The sequence below is a fragment of the Melanerpes formicivorus genome, unplaced genomic scaffold, assembly GCF_026170545.1.
Source record: "Melanerpes formicivorus ecotype bairdi unplaced genomic scaffold, bMelFor1.0.p_v2 SCAF_2, whole genome shotgun sequence".
Lineage (NCBI taxonomy): Eukaryota > Metazoa > Chordata > Aves > Piciformes > Picidae > Melanerpes > Melanerpes formicivorus.
Genome location: NW_027142354.1, coordinates 41,505,925 through 41,524,213, shown reverse-complemented (window position 1 = coordinate 41,524,213; position 18,289 = coordinate 41,505,925). Strand labels below are relative to the sequence as shown.

Genomic DNA, 18,289 nt, shown 5'->3' with positions numbered 1-18,289 from the left:
ATCAGCATGAAGAGACAATGAAACATCGTTTATGGGTGGAAAAAACCCCCAGTGAAACCAATACCAAAATGCCACACAGCATCTGTGCCACAGAGGCCTAAGCATGACCGTTTTCAGAGGCCACATTTCCACGGTGCCTTTTCATCACAGGTCTTAGCAGAACCCTGAAGCAGGAAACTTCTGAGGCATCTTTACCCTTCCAGTAACAGAATAAAAAAGTCATCTGCCAGCTTGAACCTCTGAGACATGCAGAGTGAGAGAACCTGGGAGTCAAGAGGGTATGGCAGAGACACTTGGTAAAGAATCATTTTTGGTGGCAGCAAGAGAATTGTTCTTGGAGAATGAGTAGGGCCAAGACCAGGAGAAGTTTCCCATCTGTAGCCCCCCTGCCCAGTTCCAACAGTCACTGAAGGACACCTGGGATGCATCACAAACCAAGATCCATCCCAGAATATTTGGCTCATAAGCTGCCTGTGAGCCAGAAAGGCTTTGAACTGCTGCTCCTGGTAACTATAAGAGACTCTGATATCTTCCAGATTGGCCAGACTGAACTCCTCATTTACTCTACAGTTTTACAAGGGAATGAAGAGAGGCAAAATCCATGGAAACAGCCTTCTACTCCCTGCTGACTTCCTACATCTCCAGCACAGAGAGCCCTCTGCTGAGTGCAGCTCCTCTTGCTGAACCCAGCCACCTCCAAGGAGCCCTGCACTGGAGATGCTATGGGGAAAGCAGGAGGGTGAGCAGGTTTCTGCTGCTGCCAAGGCTTCTTCCTTCTTTAAGCACAACCGTAAGAGGGCAGAGGTCCATACTGCTCCCTACCAGCTGTGGGTTAGAGTTGTGGTAGGAAATCAAACCAGCCTGGTGCTCTAGCTGAATCCAAAAGGAAGGTCACATGGAGAAGTCACCGCTGATGGAAGCCATGCTCTCATGCTCAGCTGTGGGCACAGCTGGGAGCAGGAACTGGGGTAGAGAGTTGGGCTTTTTTTCCCCCATCTTATCCAAAAGCAATGTGTTCATTTTCTCTGGTGTTTCACAAAAGGGATGACAGATGAGAAGGCAGGAGAAGGACACTAATTAAACCCACACTGTACTCTGTGGCAAGTATCTTTGTGCTAAAGAACAAGTCTATGCAGCCCAGCTCTGATTTCAGCCAAGCTTTTCACATGTGCTTTGGACCTGCAGAAATGGCTCAGGTCTGGTACAAGCACCTCATGCAAGCCGTCAGGGGTTCACTGCTCAGCCTATCCCCAGCCATATTCCCCTGGGGCAGGCTGGAGGCAGACAGGGTGCTGCTGTCTCAGGATGCATTTCTGCTGCTCTAGCAGGTTACAGTACTTCAGCACTCACACACAATACAAGAACCAACCAGATAATGCTCCTCTCATCATTGGAAGGAATTGGTTTCCAGTACTCCAGCCAGCACAGCCTGCTGGATCACATCAATACCAGCATTAAAGCAACAAGAATAGCATGGGGTTGGTTTACAGCCAGCCTCTTGCACCTGCTCACAATCCACAAGGTAAATATTTTACAATCAATAAACCCAGGAACACTCCTGCTCCCTTTCCTAGTAGAGATGGTCATGCCTCAAGCCCTCTGACTCACAGAATCACAGAATGGTAGGGGTTGGAAGGGACCTCTGAAGATCACACCCCTGCCAGCGCAGGACCACCCTAGAATCACCCTGGGAAAGCATCGACCAGAAATGACCAAGTTATCACCAGCAGCTCTCAACTAACCGCATCTCCTTGGACATCTTATTCACCAAGAAGCTGCTCACAGCAGCCACCCCAGTTTGCAAATATTTAACTTGCCATACACACTCTCTTCCTTTAATCCTTCCTCTTGCAAAGCCCTTGTAGCAAAGGAGACAAGCAACATCTCACTGATGTGGACATTCTTCTGGTTTGATCACAGAATCACCAAAGTTGGAAGAGACCTCAAAGATCATCGAGTCCAACCTGTCACCACAGACCTAGTGACTAAACCATGGCACCAAGTGCCACATCCAATCCCCTCTTGAACACCTCCAGGGATGGAGACTCCACCACCTCCCTGGGCAGCACATTCCAATGGCTAACAACTCTCTTGGTGAAGAGCTTTCTCCTCACCTCCAGCCTAAGCTTCCCCTGGCGCAGCTTGAGACTGTGTCCTCTTGTTCTGGTGCTGGTTGCTTGAGAGAACAGACCAACTCCCTCCTGGCTACAACTACCCTTCAGGGAGTTGTAGAGAGCAATAACGTCTCCCCTGAGCCTCCTCTTCTCCAGGCTAAACAACCCCAGCTCCCTCAGCCTCTCCTCACAGGGCTGTGCTCAAGGCCTCTCCCCAGCCTTGTTGCCCTTCTCTGGACACATTCAAGTGTCTCAAGATCCACAAGGCTCAGCCACTTGGACCTCCCTGATGCTCCCTGCAGCTCCTGCACCAGTAGCTCAGCTCAAGGCAGAGCTGGACAGCCCCACACCCATTTCCCCCTTCCACCCTCCAGAAGCAGAATATGGCTGTATTAAAGCTTTCCCCAAAACCCTCTCTAATTTTGAGCAGGGAGCCTTCAAGAGCCACTTGTGAGAAGTTGCAGCTTGGAAGCATCGAGCTCCAGAGAGCTCAAGTGCATCGAAACCAAGGATTTCTTTAAAAGAATGAGGCACTGCTGACTTGCTCAGTGGCACAGCAGGACACCCAAGTAATCCTGGCCCCATCCACGTCTGTTTGCAGAGCCCCATGCTCACCCACACAGAGGATGTTGAAGCTGAAGCCTTGCGTGACGGACTTGCTGACCAGCTGATCGGGGAGACTGTCGAAGCCAACATGGCCTCCGAGGGAAAGGTTCCTCTTCTCTTCATTCTGGGGAGGGGGGAGAAGAAGCCAGATTAGCAAACTGCACTGAGAGGGAAAATTAGAGACATGAGAGGAACCACCAAGCCCAAGTAACCACCCTCCTGGGCACTGCAGGGCCACGACACAAGCGCCAATGCTGCCCGCAAGAGCTTGTATTTTGGCGTGCCACGGCACAAGCCCCCTGACAGCCATCAAAAACACACAAGGGAGGGGAAAAAATATTGATTGCAAAGGAGAAACTGGGAGAAGGAAGCTACCAGGCTACAAAGAAAAGCAAACACCAGCATGAGCTCCAACTACACGCAGGTGGGAGAGATTAGCAAAGGCAAGCCCATCACCGAGTGCGTTAGCACTCATTTCTCCTTGTCCTCTTCAATTTTCTTTGCCTAAACCCTCCAGCACTGGATTCAACTCGACAGCCTCTGCATTTTCCCTCTAGAAGTGGATCTTGTTGCCTGTGCAGTTGCCATGAGCAGCGTGGCTCTGCTCGCCGAGCCGTTCAGGGGTGCCGGTTGCACAGGCAGGGTGAGGAACCCTCTTGCTTCACCATCTGCGACCAGGCAGCTTTCCACCGTTCCTCTGCTGTTCCTGTTCCTGCCTCCCCCACACGCACTTTGTTCTCCCTTCTGCCTCCTCCCTCCCCCGGAGGAAGGCAAAGCTGGTCACCTGTAGGAAGCTTTGCTTAGAAACTAGACAATAAACATCCGAGGAGACAAGAAGTCTATGCTGGGAGCTCTGCAGAGAGGCAGCCCAGAGCTGCTGGGATCCCAGAGGAGAGGAGATGACAGAAGGGTCATTTCTCTTTCCAGTGCCTAAGAACAGTCTGGATTTGCACAAACGTTTCAAGAGATGTTGCCACCTCTCTGCACAGTGAAGTGATACTGTCCAAAGCCAGGCAGCAGAGCACCATCCCTGCAGCCTCTCACTCCTTTCTGTGGGAGATTCCTGACTCCTCTAGCAGAGAGCACAGCAAACCACACCAAGTTCCTCTCCAGGTACCCTGACTTTGCTTGGGATCCTGCCCCAGAAAAGCTGGGCAGAGCATAGGCTTAGCAGATCCTTTAGTCTTCGTATGAGCAGCAGTAAAGCTGAGCTGCTCCTGCTGACAAGGACTATCTGCAGCACTTGTCTGCTGTCCCAAACACAACCACAGCTCCAGTGAATGCTGGTTGGGATGAAGTGATGGGGGTTTGGTGGAACAGGGAGCTCTGACCATGAGGTTTCCTCTCACTCCTTCCTGTGGCAGATTCCTGGCTTCTCTAGCACCTTCCCTCTTTGCTTTACCTCTCTGGGGAGCTGCCTTTTTGGAGAAGTGGAGAACCCTGTGAGGAAGGAATCTGGGGACCTATTTCAGTGCAGAGAAGCTGGTAGAGAGCTCTGGCCCTGCTTGGGCAAATCACCAGCAGACTGAAAACTTCTTTTTGCAGCAGCAAAGGCACTGCAGGAAGGTTTCCTGATTCCAGTGTGCAGTTGATCTTCAGTCTGCCTGGCAGCCTTAAAGAAGCTTGTCCCTCTTCCACTGCAGACCCACACGTCCCATTCATACCTGTCAAAGGCCTAAAGCCCATACTGCTGTAAGCCCTTCCCCCTAAGTGCCACTGTCCAAAGGCAGGGAGCAGGGCACAGTCCCTGAAGCCTCTCCAGCACTCTTACCCTTCCATGGAGAGCAAGCTTCCAGGATTTCAGAGCATGAATCACTCACCCTCACACTTTCCTTGCTCAGTGACTCTGTTTTTCTGCATCACCAGCACACAGTGGAAGATGGGGATGGAAAAAGTATCTGCTCTTTGCCTGGCTCTGCTCCTTCTGCCTGTCCCTGACAATTCAGACTTCATGTCACAGCACTAAGACTGTGAGACAAGAGCACACTGAGAAGAGCCTAAGCTGGCTGTCAAAGTTAATTTAAGAGGGAAATAGAAGAAGTGACAGTGCTAAGCCTTGTGTATTGCTCTGTGCCTGCAATAAGATGGCTAAACAAAACACCAACCTTTGTTCAACCACATCTCCAGTCAAAGCCTCCTTTAGTCCTGCCTTTGGTAGAACAAATAGCCTCAGCTTTGTCAGATAAACCATTTCAACCACAAGAACAACAGTGAGCAGCTGAAGCAGCTCCTCTGCCTCGCAGACAGCTCCTTGCTGCCCTGGTTAGCATTTGTTACCAGCTTTGAGATGACTTTAGCTCTTCCCTAGGCACTCCCTGGTCAGCAACACAACTAAATCACAGCAGGGCTGCTGCCATTAGTGTTGTTCCATCCCACCAGGATCGATCTGAGTGGAAATTGCAATCATTTAAAGTTCTCCTGTGGGAGAGATGGCATCAATTAAGGTTTTAAGGTGGCCAGGAGTTTAGGTGAATTAAAAAGAGCCCCTGAGATAGGGAAACCTCCAAGTTAAACTTTCTTCTGTCCATCTGTCAGCACACAGAGCTGCTAAAGCTCAGACTAATACCTTTGGAGGGCCAGAAGCCAACTACAGGATGAATTCCCAGCACACAGGGAGAAAAGCAAGTCCTGCTGATCCAGGCAGCCCAATACTGATCTGTGGATCTAGCATGGGATAGTGCAACAGCACTGGGAAGGGGAATTTGGATGCATGTGCTAGGGAAGGGTTCAGAGCTGTTTAGGTTTGTTCTTCCCCTTTAGGAGACACTCACAAGGTGCAGGAAGGCACTGAATCCATCAACAGCACTTGAGGGATTCCTCAGGCTCTCAGCCCCCTTGAGTTGCACCAGGGGAAGTTTAGGTTGGACATCAGAAGAAACTTCTTCCCTAAAAGGGTTCTTAAGGACTAAAGCAGGCTGCCCAGGGAGGTGGTTGAATCCCCATCCCTGGAGGTGTTTCAACGAGGCAGAGATGTGGTGCTGAGGGGCACAGTTTAGCCCCAGCCTTGGCAGAGCTAGAGAATGGCTGGACTGGATGATCTGCAAAGTCTTTTCCAACCAAAACAATTCTCTGATTCTAGGAGCCCCTCAGCCCCCATTTTCTCCTCTCCCCCTGTGTCCCTTTGAGCCACCAGCTCCCAGAGCTGGGAATGCCTGTTCCCACCACCACAATGCAGTGACAGCCCAGCAGAAAGTCACCCACTTTGATGGCTGCACTTTGTGCCTTTTCAGCTTCAACAATAAACAAAACCAAGCAAACAACAAACAAACAAACAAAACAAGCAAAGCAGGAGCCTGAGATGACATTTTGGATGGGAAATAAATAAAGGCTGCCGATGGCTATGATTAGGCTGAGAGTGCCCGAGGCTGGGAGAAGGTTTCCAGGCAACAGGCAGCACCATTGCTTAGGATTTTAAAATAGGCTCCAGCTCAGGAAGGCTGCATTGAGAACTCAGTCATGTCTCAGCCAGAGGAAGCCCAAATGTCTTCACACAGGGCTTTCTTTTCTCCTCTCTTGGCGTCTGGGGGCTGTTCGTTACAGGACAAGAATCCACTCGCTCCCAACTGCTTCTGTCTCCTTTTGGAGCTGCTAACCCAACCAGCCAAAGCCTTCTCTTGGAGCTGCTAACCCAAGGAGCCAAACCCCAGGGAAATAGTTTTGTCTGTGACCTTGAAATGCACAGTTTCCTTTCATTTCTGTAAGCAGTGATAATCATCTGGTTGGAGTCCAAGACGCTGCTGATACCCAAGCTGAAAAGCATTTGCTGCGCTTGCAGCGTGTTCTGCTGTCACTCAGCCTCCAAAAGGCTCTGCTGTTGGTGCTGTGTTAGGACAAACACAGCCCTGAGTGGGGTGGAGGGAGGGGGGAGAGGGAAAGGGAAAAGGGAGAAAGAGGGGCAGAAAGGAGGAAGGAATGGAAGAACAAAAGGGCAGAAGGGAGGAAGGAGCCAAAGAAAAAGGGGCAGAAAGGAGGAAGGTGCAGAAAAGAGCAGAAGTCTTCTCTGGTTTATTCTTCCCCTCCAATCCACTGAGCTTCTAATGTGACAGCCTTGTGAACACAACCAAATTTCTTGCTCACCTGTGGTGTTTGGTGTGTTGACCTGCCCTGGAGAAGGACCCTACTCACCACCCCACTGAGAAACCACCAGCACTTCTTCCTGCATCTACCTGCAACTGACTTGCGAGTCTCAGGCCGAATGTCAAACCCCTTTGGCCAGCTCCTGTTCACCCAAGGTAGCTCAAGGACAACTTCATGGTTCACCTGCTAGTGAAGCCAGGAAGGTGACACTCCAAATGGAATTCTTTCCAGCAGGAGCAGCCAGGCTGCAGTGCTCAGCAGAATCAATGCAGAACACAAATGCTGCAATAAATGAGGGCAGCAGTCATGCAGTCATGGAGTATGGGGGGGGTGGGGTGAGTTTTGCTTTAAGCCAAAATTTAGAATCTCAGCAGCACTTACGGTGCCAGCAATGCAACTGTGCTGCAGGACAGGAGCAGGCAGGTTAGGAGGCAGAGCTGGATGGCATTAACTGTGGCAAGAGCCAGGCAGAAACACAGCCCTGCCCTTTCCAGCTGTGCTGATCCCCCCCCGCAACACCTGAGGGGAACTAGGTCCCTGGAGAGGTAACTTAGAATCACAGAATGCATCAGGTTGGAAGAGACCTTCAAAGGTCAGAACCCCCTCTGCAGTGAGAGCCCAATTAGATCAGGTTGCTTGGGGTCCCACAGAGTTTGACCTTGAATGTCCCTAAAGATGGAGCCAGAACCAAGCAACTCTCTTGCTTCTCACCCATTCTGTAGCTGCAAACAGCCTCAACCTGGTCAACCTCTCTTGAAGCCAATCTGGTCATTTTGCAACATGATAATTAAAGAGTTTGTGATGGCTCCCAGTGTGAACTCCCAACATAAACAGTTGCTCCAGCCCCAACATCACTTCTTGGGTCACTAATGGCATCATATGACAGGCTGCTATCAGGGTTGCACTTGGAGCCTCTGAATGTGCTCTTTGAAGATCTTCTGTGCCTTGAAGCAGAGAGACAAGGGGATAGTTTGTGTTTTGAATCTGGAATTTCATGGGAAAGAAAAGATTCATCACAAGGTCAGAGCAGAATTTATTCACTTTTGAGTCCAAAGTCCTTTAAATGTTTTCCCAGATGCTCTGGTCAGGCCAAGAAGCTGAGGCCATTGAGGCAACAGGCACACAAATGGCATCTGGGGGCACAGACATGGGAACAGCAGCCATCCCAGAGGGATATTGATCTTTGGCTCTGGTTTGACAGCTACGTGACAGGACCCTTCTCCTGGCATGCAGCAGTAAGACAGATGCGCCCTTAGCAGTGCAGACTGCCAGGCTCAGCTGAGCATCAAGAGAAGCGAAGAGAAACCTCCAAACGTAGTGTTTCATAAAATCATACAATTGTCAGGGTTGGAAGGGACCTCAGGGATCAGCCAGTTCCAACCCACTGGCCATGGGCAGGGACCCCTTACACTAGATCAGGTTGCTCAGAGCCACATCCAACCTGGCCTTAAAAACCTCCAGGGATGAGGCTTCTACCACTTCCCTGGGAAACCTGCTGCAAGGCATCAGCCACCCCCAGCTCCCAGCCAGGCTGTGCAGGAGCTTGGAGCTGAATTTGTGATGCACATCAGCAGGCTGGACCATGCCTGCAGCCACACCAGCAGGATGCTGCCCAGAGAGTCAAAACCAGTTATATCAAACCCACAGCGGCTTCCAGCCACAGCAGGGTCCCACAAACTATGCTGTGGGTCCATGAGGCAGGCAGCTGGCAGCTGTTACTGGGCCTCTGATTGCAAGAGAGACAAGAAAAGGCAGAGGACAGAGACTCATAGAATGGATTGGGTTGGAAAGGACCTTAAAGATATCTTGTTCCAACCCCTCTGCCATAGGCAAGGATACCTCCCACCAGCCCAAGCTGCTCAAAGCCTCATCCAATCTGGCCTTGAACACCTCCAGGGAGGCAGCATCCACAACCTCCCTGGGGCAACTTGTTCCAATGTCTTCCCACTCTCACTGGAAAGAATTTCTCCCTAGTCTCCAGTTTCAATCTCCCCTCTTCCAGCTCAAAGCCACTGCCCCTTGGCCTGTCACTACAAGCCCTTGTCAAAAGTCCCTCCTCAAGCATTCTTGTAGTTCCCTTCAGGTACTGGAAGGCTGCTCTAAGGTTTCCCTTGAGCCTTCTCTTCTCCAGGCTGCACAGCCCCAACTCTTGGAGCCTCAGAGAAACCAAATGCAGATGCCTGTAAGGAGGTCCACAGAGTGTTCACATATTAGAACCAGAGAATTACAGAATCATTTTGGCTGGAAAAGACCTTAAAAATCAGAGAGTCCAACCATTCTAGAACTCCACCAAGTCTGGTGCTAAGTCATGTCCCTCAGCACCGCACCTCTTGAGTGTCTTTAAAAACACCTCCTATTAATTAGGTTCTTCCTAGTAGAGGGCTGAAAGAAACCTGTAAGGAGAAGTGGCACCAGCATCACCAGCATGCCCACAAGCCTTTAAAAAGGAAGAATCTGATCACAGCTTCTCCTCTTGCACCCTCTTCACGCTTCACCTCCAAATTAGCATCGCTCTCACTTTGCGTCACTCCGTTTCTCAGCACCTTCTCCGCTCAGGGAGCGTGGCTGGATGGCTGCCTGCACAAGCTGTGGGGGATGGCACCAGCCAGAAGATCAGCTCCACATTCAGCTGCCCCTCATCTGCATCCTGTTCCCAGCTGGGGCTCTGCTTTTAGATGTGCTGCCCCCCATGCTTCTCCTGGCTTGCTCACCAGGAGCAGTATGAGCAGGCTGGAACTTGGATCTGAAAGACCACTCCGACATCAGTTGGTGGGGAAAAAAAACAGAAGAGACGTTTTGAGAAGTCTCCTTTTGCACTTCCAGCTCAATAAGAAATGCTCTTGGGTGACATCTCTTTGTGTTTGCTGCTGGAGAAAACCCTCAGGTTTGTTTCCTGAAGTAAGCAGGTGATAAACGGAAGAGTAACTGAATGCCACAGTCATAAATGGGGACATGTGTGCCTTGGCATAAACAGGAGCTGTAATGTAAATCTTGGGCCCTGCTACAGGCTCATCAGCCTACACGTGAGTTGTGAATCACAGAATGGTTTTGGTTGGAAGGGACCTTAAAAATCATCCAGTTCCAACCCCCCTGCAGGGGGGCAGGGACACCTCCCACCAGCCCGGGTTGCTCAAGGTCTCATGCAACCTGGCTTTGAACACCTCCAGGGAGGGGGCATCCACAGCTTCCCTGGGCAATCTGTTCCAGTGTCTCCCCACCCACACTGGAAAGAATTTCTTCCCAATATCCCAAATCTGCCCTCCCCAGGCTTCAATCCATTCCCTCTCATCCTATCACTACAAGCCTTTGTCAAAAGTCCCTCCCCACGCCCTGTAAAACCAAGAGGGAATCCCTAAAATCACCTGGGTTTGCTGCTTATCTTCTAAACCATGAGCTGAGTGAAGACTCCAGGGGTTCTATGCTGAAGGACAGCACTTGCCTGTATCTGAGGTTCCTTTCCCCATTCTACAGCCCAACAAAACATGGGAGTAAGATCAACAGATGACATTTTCCAAGGCAAAACTGCAAAGATCTCTAGGGGAAGGAGGAGGGGAAGCACAGCCCCTTCTTTCTGCTGAGTGAAAAGGGCTTACCCTTGAGCCATGACCTCCAACCCAAAGCTACCTGCTGCTCCCAAACACTCCCTCTAGCATTCTCTGTAGGCTTTGCACATCAAGCTGGGTTCACCTGGAGCTGTGGCCAGGCTGCAGCTCCCTAGACACCAGCCCTGAATGGCCATCTGGAGAGCATTCTTGTTCCAAGAGCTCCCAGGCAGTGGGACTTCATGTCCCCTCTGCCCAAGGCTTTTCCCCTTTTTGTTTCCCACACATGCTTACTGAACAGCAAGAGGCAAGAACTCATCACCTGCACAGCACTTCAACACAGTGCTTCAGTCCCCACTACCAAGGGGCACCTCTGCTTCGAAATTTCTCACCCTAGCGCACATCTCCATCTCAAATAGCACCAAATCCTCCAGGGCATTACAGCATGGGTCACTCTCCAGCCCAGGTACAGTTGGTTACCTTCACCTCAACTCCTGTCAGTAGCTTTGTAGCACTGGCTTAGGAGGGAAAGGACTTTTTAAGCTGATCTAGTCCAACCCCCCTACACTGGACAGGGACATCTGCAACTAGAGCAGGTTGCTCAGAGCCCCAGACAACCTGACCTGGAGTGGTTCTGGGGATGGGGCATCTCTCAGGGCAGCCTGGGCCAGGCTCTCACCACCCTCAGTGTCAAAACTGTCTTACTCCTATCCAGCTAAAATCTCCCTCTTTTAATTCAAACCACCACCCCGTGTCCTGCCCCAGCAGGCCTTGCTAAGCAGCTCTGTGTCTGCCAAGCGCCTTCAGCTGTCCCCATGGGCACCGTTTTGTGCTGCGGTAGCAGCAGGGCCACGGTGCCAAGCACCCTGCAAAGCGCAAAGCACAGACAGATCCTTTGCTTTCCAATTTGCAATCAAATCCAAACAGGACGACCAAGCAGCCCTAGCAGACAGATTGCAAGCTCCCTGATCAGCATGAGTCAGAGGCCAGCAGGAGGAAGAGCATGGAAGGCTCCCGTGGCCCCGCCTGGCAGCGTGCCCGTGGTGGGACGCAGCGGGCACAGCTCCGCCAGCACCCGGCACAGCTGGGGACTGCTGTTTGTCACAAAGCAATGACCTCACCTTCTTGAGTCCTCATCCACAACCCACAGCTGTGTGTGCAGCACACTGACTGGGGAATGAGTCTTATGAGGAGCAGCTGAGGGAACTGGGGGGGGTGTAGTCTGGAGAAGAGGAGGCTGAGGGGGGGACCTCATTGCTCTCTGAAAGGCCCTGAAAGGGGGCTGGAGTGAGGTGGGGTTGGTGTCCTCTCCCTAGTATCAATTGATAGAAGGAGAGGAAATGGCCTGAAATTGTGCCAGAGGAGGGTTAGATCAGATATTTGGAAAATTTCTTCCCAGAAAGGATTCTCTGGCACTGGAACAGGCTGCCCAGGGAGGTGGTGGAGTCCCCACCCCTGGAGGTGTTCAAGAAATGTGTGTCCATGTCACCTGGGGACATGGTTTAGTGGCCATGGTGGTGTTGGGTTGATGGTTGGAATGGATGATCTTAGAGGGCTTTTCCAACCAAAACAATTCTCTGCTCCCACATCCAAGGGTGCTCAGAAGGATGACATTCCCTTCTCTCCTGAATGGAAATGCAGGGAATCAGGAAATGATTGGCTCCTTCTGTAAGCAGCCTCATTTGCAGCTGAGCAGAGAATCACAGAATCATCATAGACTGGTTTGGGTTAGAAGAGACCTTAAATACCATCCAGTTCCACCCCCCTGCCACGGGCAGGGACACCTCCCACTAGCCCCGGTTGCTCAAGACCTCAGAAAAAATGAGATGTGGCTGTTGCTCAAACCCCAGCAGAGCAAGCTGGCCCCACTTTCAGGCTCCTGCCCGCTGGCACCCCGAGCAGCCACCCTGCCAGCACTGCCTGATGGGGCAGGGCAAGTCAAACTGCCTCCAAACCATGCAACAGAGAGGTCTGCTCAAGGGTCCAGTGCACACAGGGTCCCTCCCCTAAGCCCAGAACTGCGTGGTACTGAGGGGCCATCCCCCAACGCCCATCAGCGCAGGATTCCTCAGAGGCACTGCTACCTCGTTCGTCATTTCACAAGTCAACTGAGTCATGGAGCACTTGGGTCCCTGCCCAGAGACCTCTGGGCACACGGTGAAGGAAGCCAAGCTCAGCTTCTTTGTCCAAGCAGGCACTCCCTGGGGCTTGGCCCAGTTTCTGGATCAATGCAGAAAAATCTGGCAAATCAGCTCTTTCAGGAGATCCTGCCTCATCTCTCAGCCCTGGCTCCACAAATGCCACTTGACATTTGCACAGAAGAAGCAGCAGCAAGTCCAGACTCAAGTTTCCATGAGAAAAACACTGCTTCTGCCAAGCTCCAGCAGCTGAGGGGTAGCAACAGCCACAGCACACCTGACGACTGAGAAGCAGCTCTGTGGTGCTAGCAACGCTCAAAACAACTTCACACCTCAAAATCAGATCATTCTTGGACTCCCAGGCTAAGGACTATTAGATGTATGACAGCATTGGTGGGGCTGGGTGTCAAGAAGGTGGTGCTAGGCTAGCAGAGGGAGACTTGGACTAGATAGGAGGAAGAAACATACTTCACTGAGGGTGGTGAGACCCTGGGCCAGGTTGCCCAGAGAGCTGAGAGATGTCCCATCCCTGGAATCATTCCAGGTCAGGTTATTTGGGGTTCTGAGCAACCTGCTCTAGTTGCAGATGTCCCTGCTGACTGCAGGGGGGTTGGACAAGATGAAATTTCCTTTACCACCCAAACCAATACAGGGTATTGTGTTAATCTCTTTTTAATGGTGTCCTGTGACAGCACAAGGGACAATGGGCACAAACAGGAACCCAGGAGGTTCCATCTCAACAGGAGAAACTTCTTCGGTGTGAGGATGCTGGAGGCCTGGAGCAGGCTACCCAGAGAGGTTGTGGAGTCTCCTTCTCTGGAGACTTTCAAGACTTGCAAGGGTGCATTCCTGTGTGACCTGCCCTGGGTGACCCTGCTTTAACACAGCCATTGGACTCAACATCCAGAGGTCACTTCCAACCTCCAGCATTCTATAATTCTATGCTTACAGCCTACCAAGCAGAAAGACAGGGTCCAAGAGCTCAGATTTGGAGTTGTCTACAGTTAGGTGATGCTGAAGCATAACCTTGACAGGAAACTCAGGCACAGTAAGTGTGACCTCATGGGTGTTTGTGGCTCTTGAGATGCAAGGCTGCCCGCTTCAGCTGGGGCTGGCAAGAGGAGATCTCAGCACCTCTTAGGCTAAAATTGTCACACCTAAATGCCACCTAATCTCAAGCAGAGCTGCCAAGTGCAAGCACATTCCCAACTCTCCAGGTTTTCAGCTAATCTTAAGCATGTGCTCAGAATTCCAGTTCCCTGATGTGGAGCCCTTAATAACAGGCCAGGAGAAGAAGAAAGGCAGGGAGAAAGAAAAGAAAACCAAAAAACACCACCAAAAAAAACCCCACCCACCAAAAAAAACCCCAAACAACACCACCCAAACCCTACAGAGATAATTTTAGACATGGAGTTTGGGCTGATTTGCCACTTGTCTTACAATAGCAACCTGCTGTGCTCCAGCTGCTCTGCAACCTCACTGTGGTCCAGGCTGCTGGTGGCATGTGGCCTGTCAAAGAGAACACATCTCAGATGGCAGAAGCAACTCTGCCTTCACTGTGCCTGAGCAGGGAGTGCCATAATGTTTTCCTTGCTATGAAAGCCCTAAAGAACTGTAAACAGCAGCACTGTGACAGGGCAAGCCCAGTGACAAGGGGTAAGAGGCACACACTTGAACATATGAAGTTCCATCTAAACATGAGGAGGAACTTTTAAGGGTGACAAAGCACTGGAGCAGGTTGCCCAGAGAGGTGGTAACGTCTCCATCTCTGGAGACATTCAAAATCTAGCTGGGTGTGTTCCTGTGTGACCTAGAGGTGACCCTACCTTGGCAGGGGGGTTGGATTCAACGATCTCCAGAGGTCCCTTCCAATCTCCACCATTCCGTAACTGTGTGATGTCCAACATTGCTCTTCCCTCCAACAGTGTCCCCAGTGGCCTTCAGTTCCTTCTCTTTTCCAACACACAACACTCCAGAGCACTGCCAACCCTCCATGGATTCAACACCATGTCAGCAGCCATCTCCAGTTGCTGCCTGCTCACAAGCAGCTCCCAGCCCGCACTGAAATCCATTTCCCCCCTTCCCCCCCACCAAGTAAAAACCTCATGCTAAAAAAAACCAACAAACAATTCCCAGCCCCCCTTTAAACCACTCTCCTAAGAATGCCAAGAATTTTCCCAGACACTCAAGCCTTTATTCAGATCCCTCCCAGCTCCCAGCTGCACTCCAGGCAGGCACAAACATCACTGAAGAAACCAGATACGGAGTCACCACCAGCAAGACCTGCCAAAGCAAAATGAAAGCCACTTTACAGTATGGAGCAAGAAGGCTCAAAAGCTGAGGTTCTCTCCTCCAAGGCTAACAAAAGGTTTTGTTGCCTGAAGTGATGCCTTTCTTGAAAGCTTTTGGATCCATCTTTAAGAGCTGCTCATAAACCCTGGGACCAGTGAGTGCAGCACCCCACATGCCCCAGGCTGTACAAATCCAACATGTCAGTCACCTGCCCATGGCAGTCACAGAACGTTAGTCCCTTCCAACCCCCTCAAAAGATCACCTAGCCCAACCTCCCTGCCAGAGCAGGAAGGTGGACAGGGATTCAAGTGAGAAAGCAAAACTTCTTTTATGGGAGGAACTCCTTAGGCAAACTCCTTAACTGCCTTCCTGTACCAAGGCACTGGTGCCAAAAGGGTGTTTTGATTCCTGGGGCACACCTTGTACTGGTATCCCAGTACCAACACCTCATTATGCCCTGATGAGACAACACCTGCAGTGCTGGGGCCAGCTCTGGAGTCCTCAGCACAGACAGGTATCTGCTAGAGTGGGGCCAGAGGAGGCCACAGCAATGCTGGCAGGGCTGGAAGCCCTCTGCTGTGAGGCCAGGCTGAGAGAGTTGGGCTTGTTCAGCCTGGAGAAGAGAAGGCTCCAAGGGGACCTTCTGGTGGCCTTTCAGTGCCTCAAGGAGCTGATCAGAAAGCTGGAGACAGACTTTTGAGCAGGGCCTGGTGTAACAGGACAAGGGATGATGGTTTGAACTGAAAGAGGGAGACTCAGAGTGGACGAAGGGAAAAATGTTTCCTACTGATGGTGGTGAGAGCCTGTCCCAGGTTTCCCAGAGAGGTGGGAGATGCCCCATCCCTGGAACCATTCCAGGTCTGGATGTTTGGGGCTCTAAGCAACCATGCAGAAGGTTGGACTAGGTGACCTTAAAAGGTCCCTTCCCATCCAAACCACTCTGTGATTCTCTGATCCCATCTCAGCAACACACCAGACCCTGAGCACTGCCAGCTGGGAGCAGGGCTCTGCGCACCCAACGCATTCCCCTTCTGCACCAGCTTCTGCTCAGCCTCTGCAAGCACAGAGCTGAACTGCCAGCACTGCCTTCAGCTTTGCTTCAGCCTCAGCAGCCTCTCCTCCTTTACAAAACACCAACAAACCCCAAAACATACAACACAAATCCTACACACAGGCAGGGCAGCAGACGAATCGGCACAGCCTTCAGCCAGACGCTTCTGCTGGGTTTCAGAGCTAAGGGCGACGGGAGAGAAAAGCTTCTCCTCTTTCCTTCTCCAACACACATCCAAGACACTTCAGTCACAACCTGTGAATGCAACATCAGTTTGCATTTTCTGCAAACAAACTGACTGTTTCTGGCTTAAATTCCTCTCTGCCTTTTCACACTACAAGCAAAATTCCCACCCCTTCCCTTCCCCCCCACCCCCCGCCGCCTTAAGCTGCTATTTAGCCATTTCCCTATAACATTCATGAAGCCTAATTAATTAATTGTGAGGTCCTACTTAATCAAGAATGGATTAAACACGTTATCACAAACCCTGGATGACAGTTTCCAAAGGAGCAAAAAAGGATTTGCAGGGCATTATGCAGACAGTGTCTTGCAAGCACGTGCCTTGCCTTGGAGAATAAGGAAAGTGGTCAAAGCAGAAAACCCTGCAACCAAAAATGAGAGACATTTCCTCCAAAATGACCTTAAAGGATGAGAAAGTTCAGCTTTTCAGCAGCCTCAGAATTCCATCCCCCAGAAAGCTGCTCAAAACCAAGAAAGCACAAACAGAACTGCTCCTCCAGTCTGTTTAAACAAAGCCCCCAAAAGCAGATAAACAAGAACACGCCAGGCTGCCCCAGTTAGCTTCTCAAAAGTGTTTATTCAGAAGGTGCTGAGGCTTTTAATTGAATGGAACTTCCCAATTAACCCTGACAAGAGACTAATCCTATCACCTTATCTAGTAAGAGACTTTCCCAAGTTCACCCCAGGCAGGAGATGCATTCCCAGCTTGCCCTCAACTGATCTGATCAGCAGGATTTTCCTCCTTCCCACCAACTGATATGACCAACAGGATCTTTCTCCTTCCCACCAACCTACCTCAACTGATCTTACCAGCAGGATCTTCCTCCTTCCCACCAACCTACCTCAACTGATATGACCAACAGGATCTTCCTCCTTCCCACCAACCTACCTCAACTGATATGACCAGCAGGACCTTTTCCCTTCCCACCAGCCTCCCTCAACTAATCTGACCAGCAGGAGAAGTTCTTTACAGTGAGGTTGGTGAGACACTGGAATGGTGGTGTGGATGCTCCCTCCCCGAAGGTGTTCAAGGCCAGGTAGGATGAGGCTTTGAGCAACCTGGTCTAGTGGAAAGTGTCCCTGCCCATAGTGGGGGTGGGATCTGGATGACCTTTAAGGTGCCTTCCAACCCACATCATTCTATGAATCCTACCACAAAGAAGAGACACTTGGGTAAATACAAATGGCCATGAGACAAAGCCAAGAGAGAAACCCAGTGCTTACTCCTACGGGGAAGGACAGAAAAGGTTTGGGGCAGTTTCAAAAGAACATTGAAGAGGGGAAGAAGAATCTGGATCCCCACCATGCTGATCAAGCCATGCTGGATATCAGCCACCAGGACAATTTGTTTTAGTTACCACTTAAAATAAACATGGCTAATTCCCACATCCATTCCCAGAATTTATTGCCTGATTACAACTAATGCCATTATTTTGTGTATTTTTAGACAAGGGAACAGAGATATAACAGGAACCCAAGAGTTTTGGTCATCACTGGATGCTCTTTCCCAGTCTGCCTTAGGCAACTCCTCTGGAGAAGGCTCCAGGGGGATCTTAGAGCTACATTTTAGTACCTGAAGGGGACTCATAGGAAGGCTGGGAAGGGACTGCTCAGAAGGGCCTGTGGGGATGGGATAAGGTGCAATGGTTTGAAAAAGAACAGGGCAGATTTAGGTTGGACATCAGAAGGAAGTTCTTTACTTTAAGAGTGGTAAAATACTGGTACAGGTTGTTGAGGCCCAGCTCCTGCAGACATTCAAGATCAGACTTGATGTGGCCCTGGGCAGCCTGATGTAGTTGGAGGTGTCCCTGGTGACTGCAGGGGGGGTTAGACAAGATGACCTTTGCGGGTCCCCTCCAGCTCAATGCAATCTGTGGTTCTGTGAAGCATCTCACAGCACCTCCCCAAACACACCACATGAAGCTATTGGACAGGTCTCCTTGTGATACTGCCTGAAAGCCCTCAGAGGAAGTTTTACACCCCACAGGCACTCAGCTCCCAGAGCTAACCCAGAGTCATCAGGCTAACGAGCTAACTGCTCTGTATCCTATTAACACATGCCTCCAGAAAGGCTCCTATGGATTAGCACACAACAGCTTTAATCTGAAGACTGGAGGCAATGAAAAAAAAAAACCAGCAAAGCAAAGCTCTGTCTGCAAAACACACGGAGCAGAAGATAAAGCTGAAGGACTACTCGTGTGTGATGCACGCTCATGAAGATGAGCTGGA

At 50.8% G+C, this 18,289-nt stretch overlaps 1 protein-coding gene across 5 annotated transcripts in view; it reads right to left on the bottom strand.

Moving 5' to 3' along the window:
- Positions 1 to 18,289, bottom strand: part of SEPTIN8 (septin 8) — a 63,978-nt gene that overhangs the window by 37,475 nt on the left and 8,214 nt on the right. For all 5 annotated transcript variants that reach the window (XM_068157920.1, XM_068157906.1, XM_068157911.1 and 2 more), the window contains one exon: positions 2,730 to 2,844. In XM_068157920.1, coding sequence (XP_068014021.1) covers positions 2,730 to 2,844 — 115 coding nt within the window. Of the gene's footprint in view, positions 1 to 2,729; positions 2,845 to 18,289 lie in introns of those variants that run through there.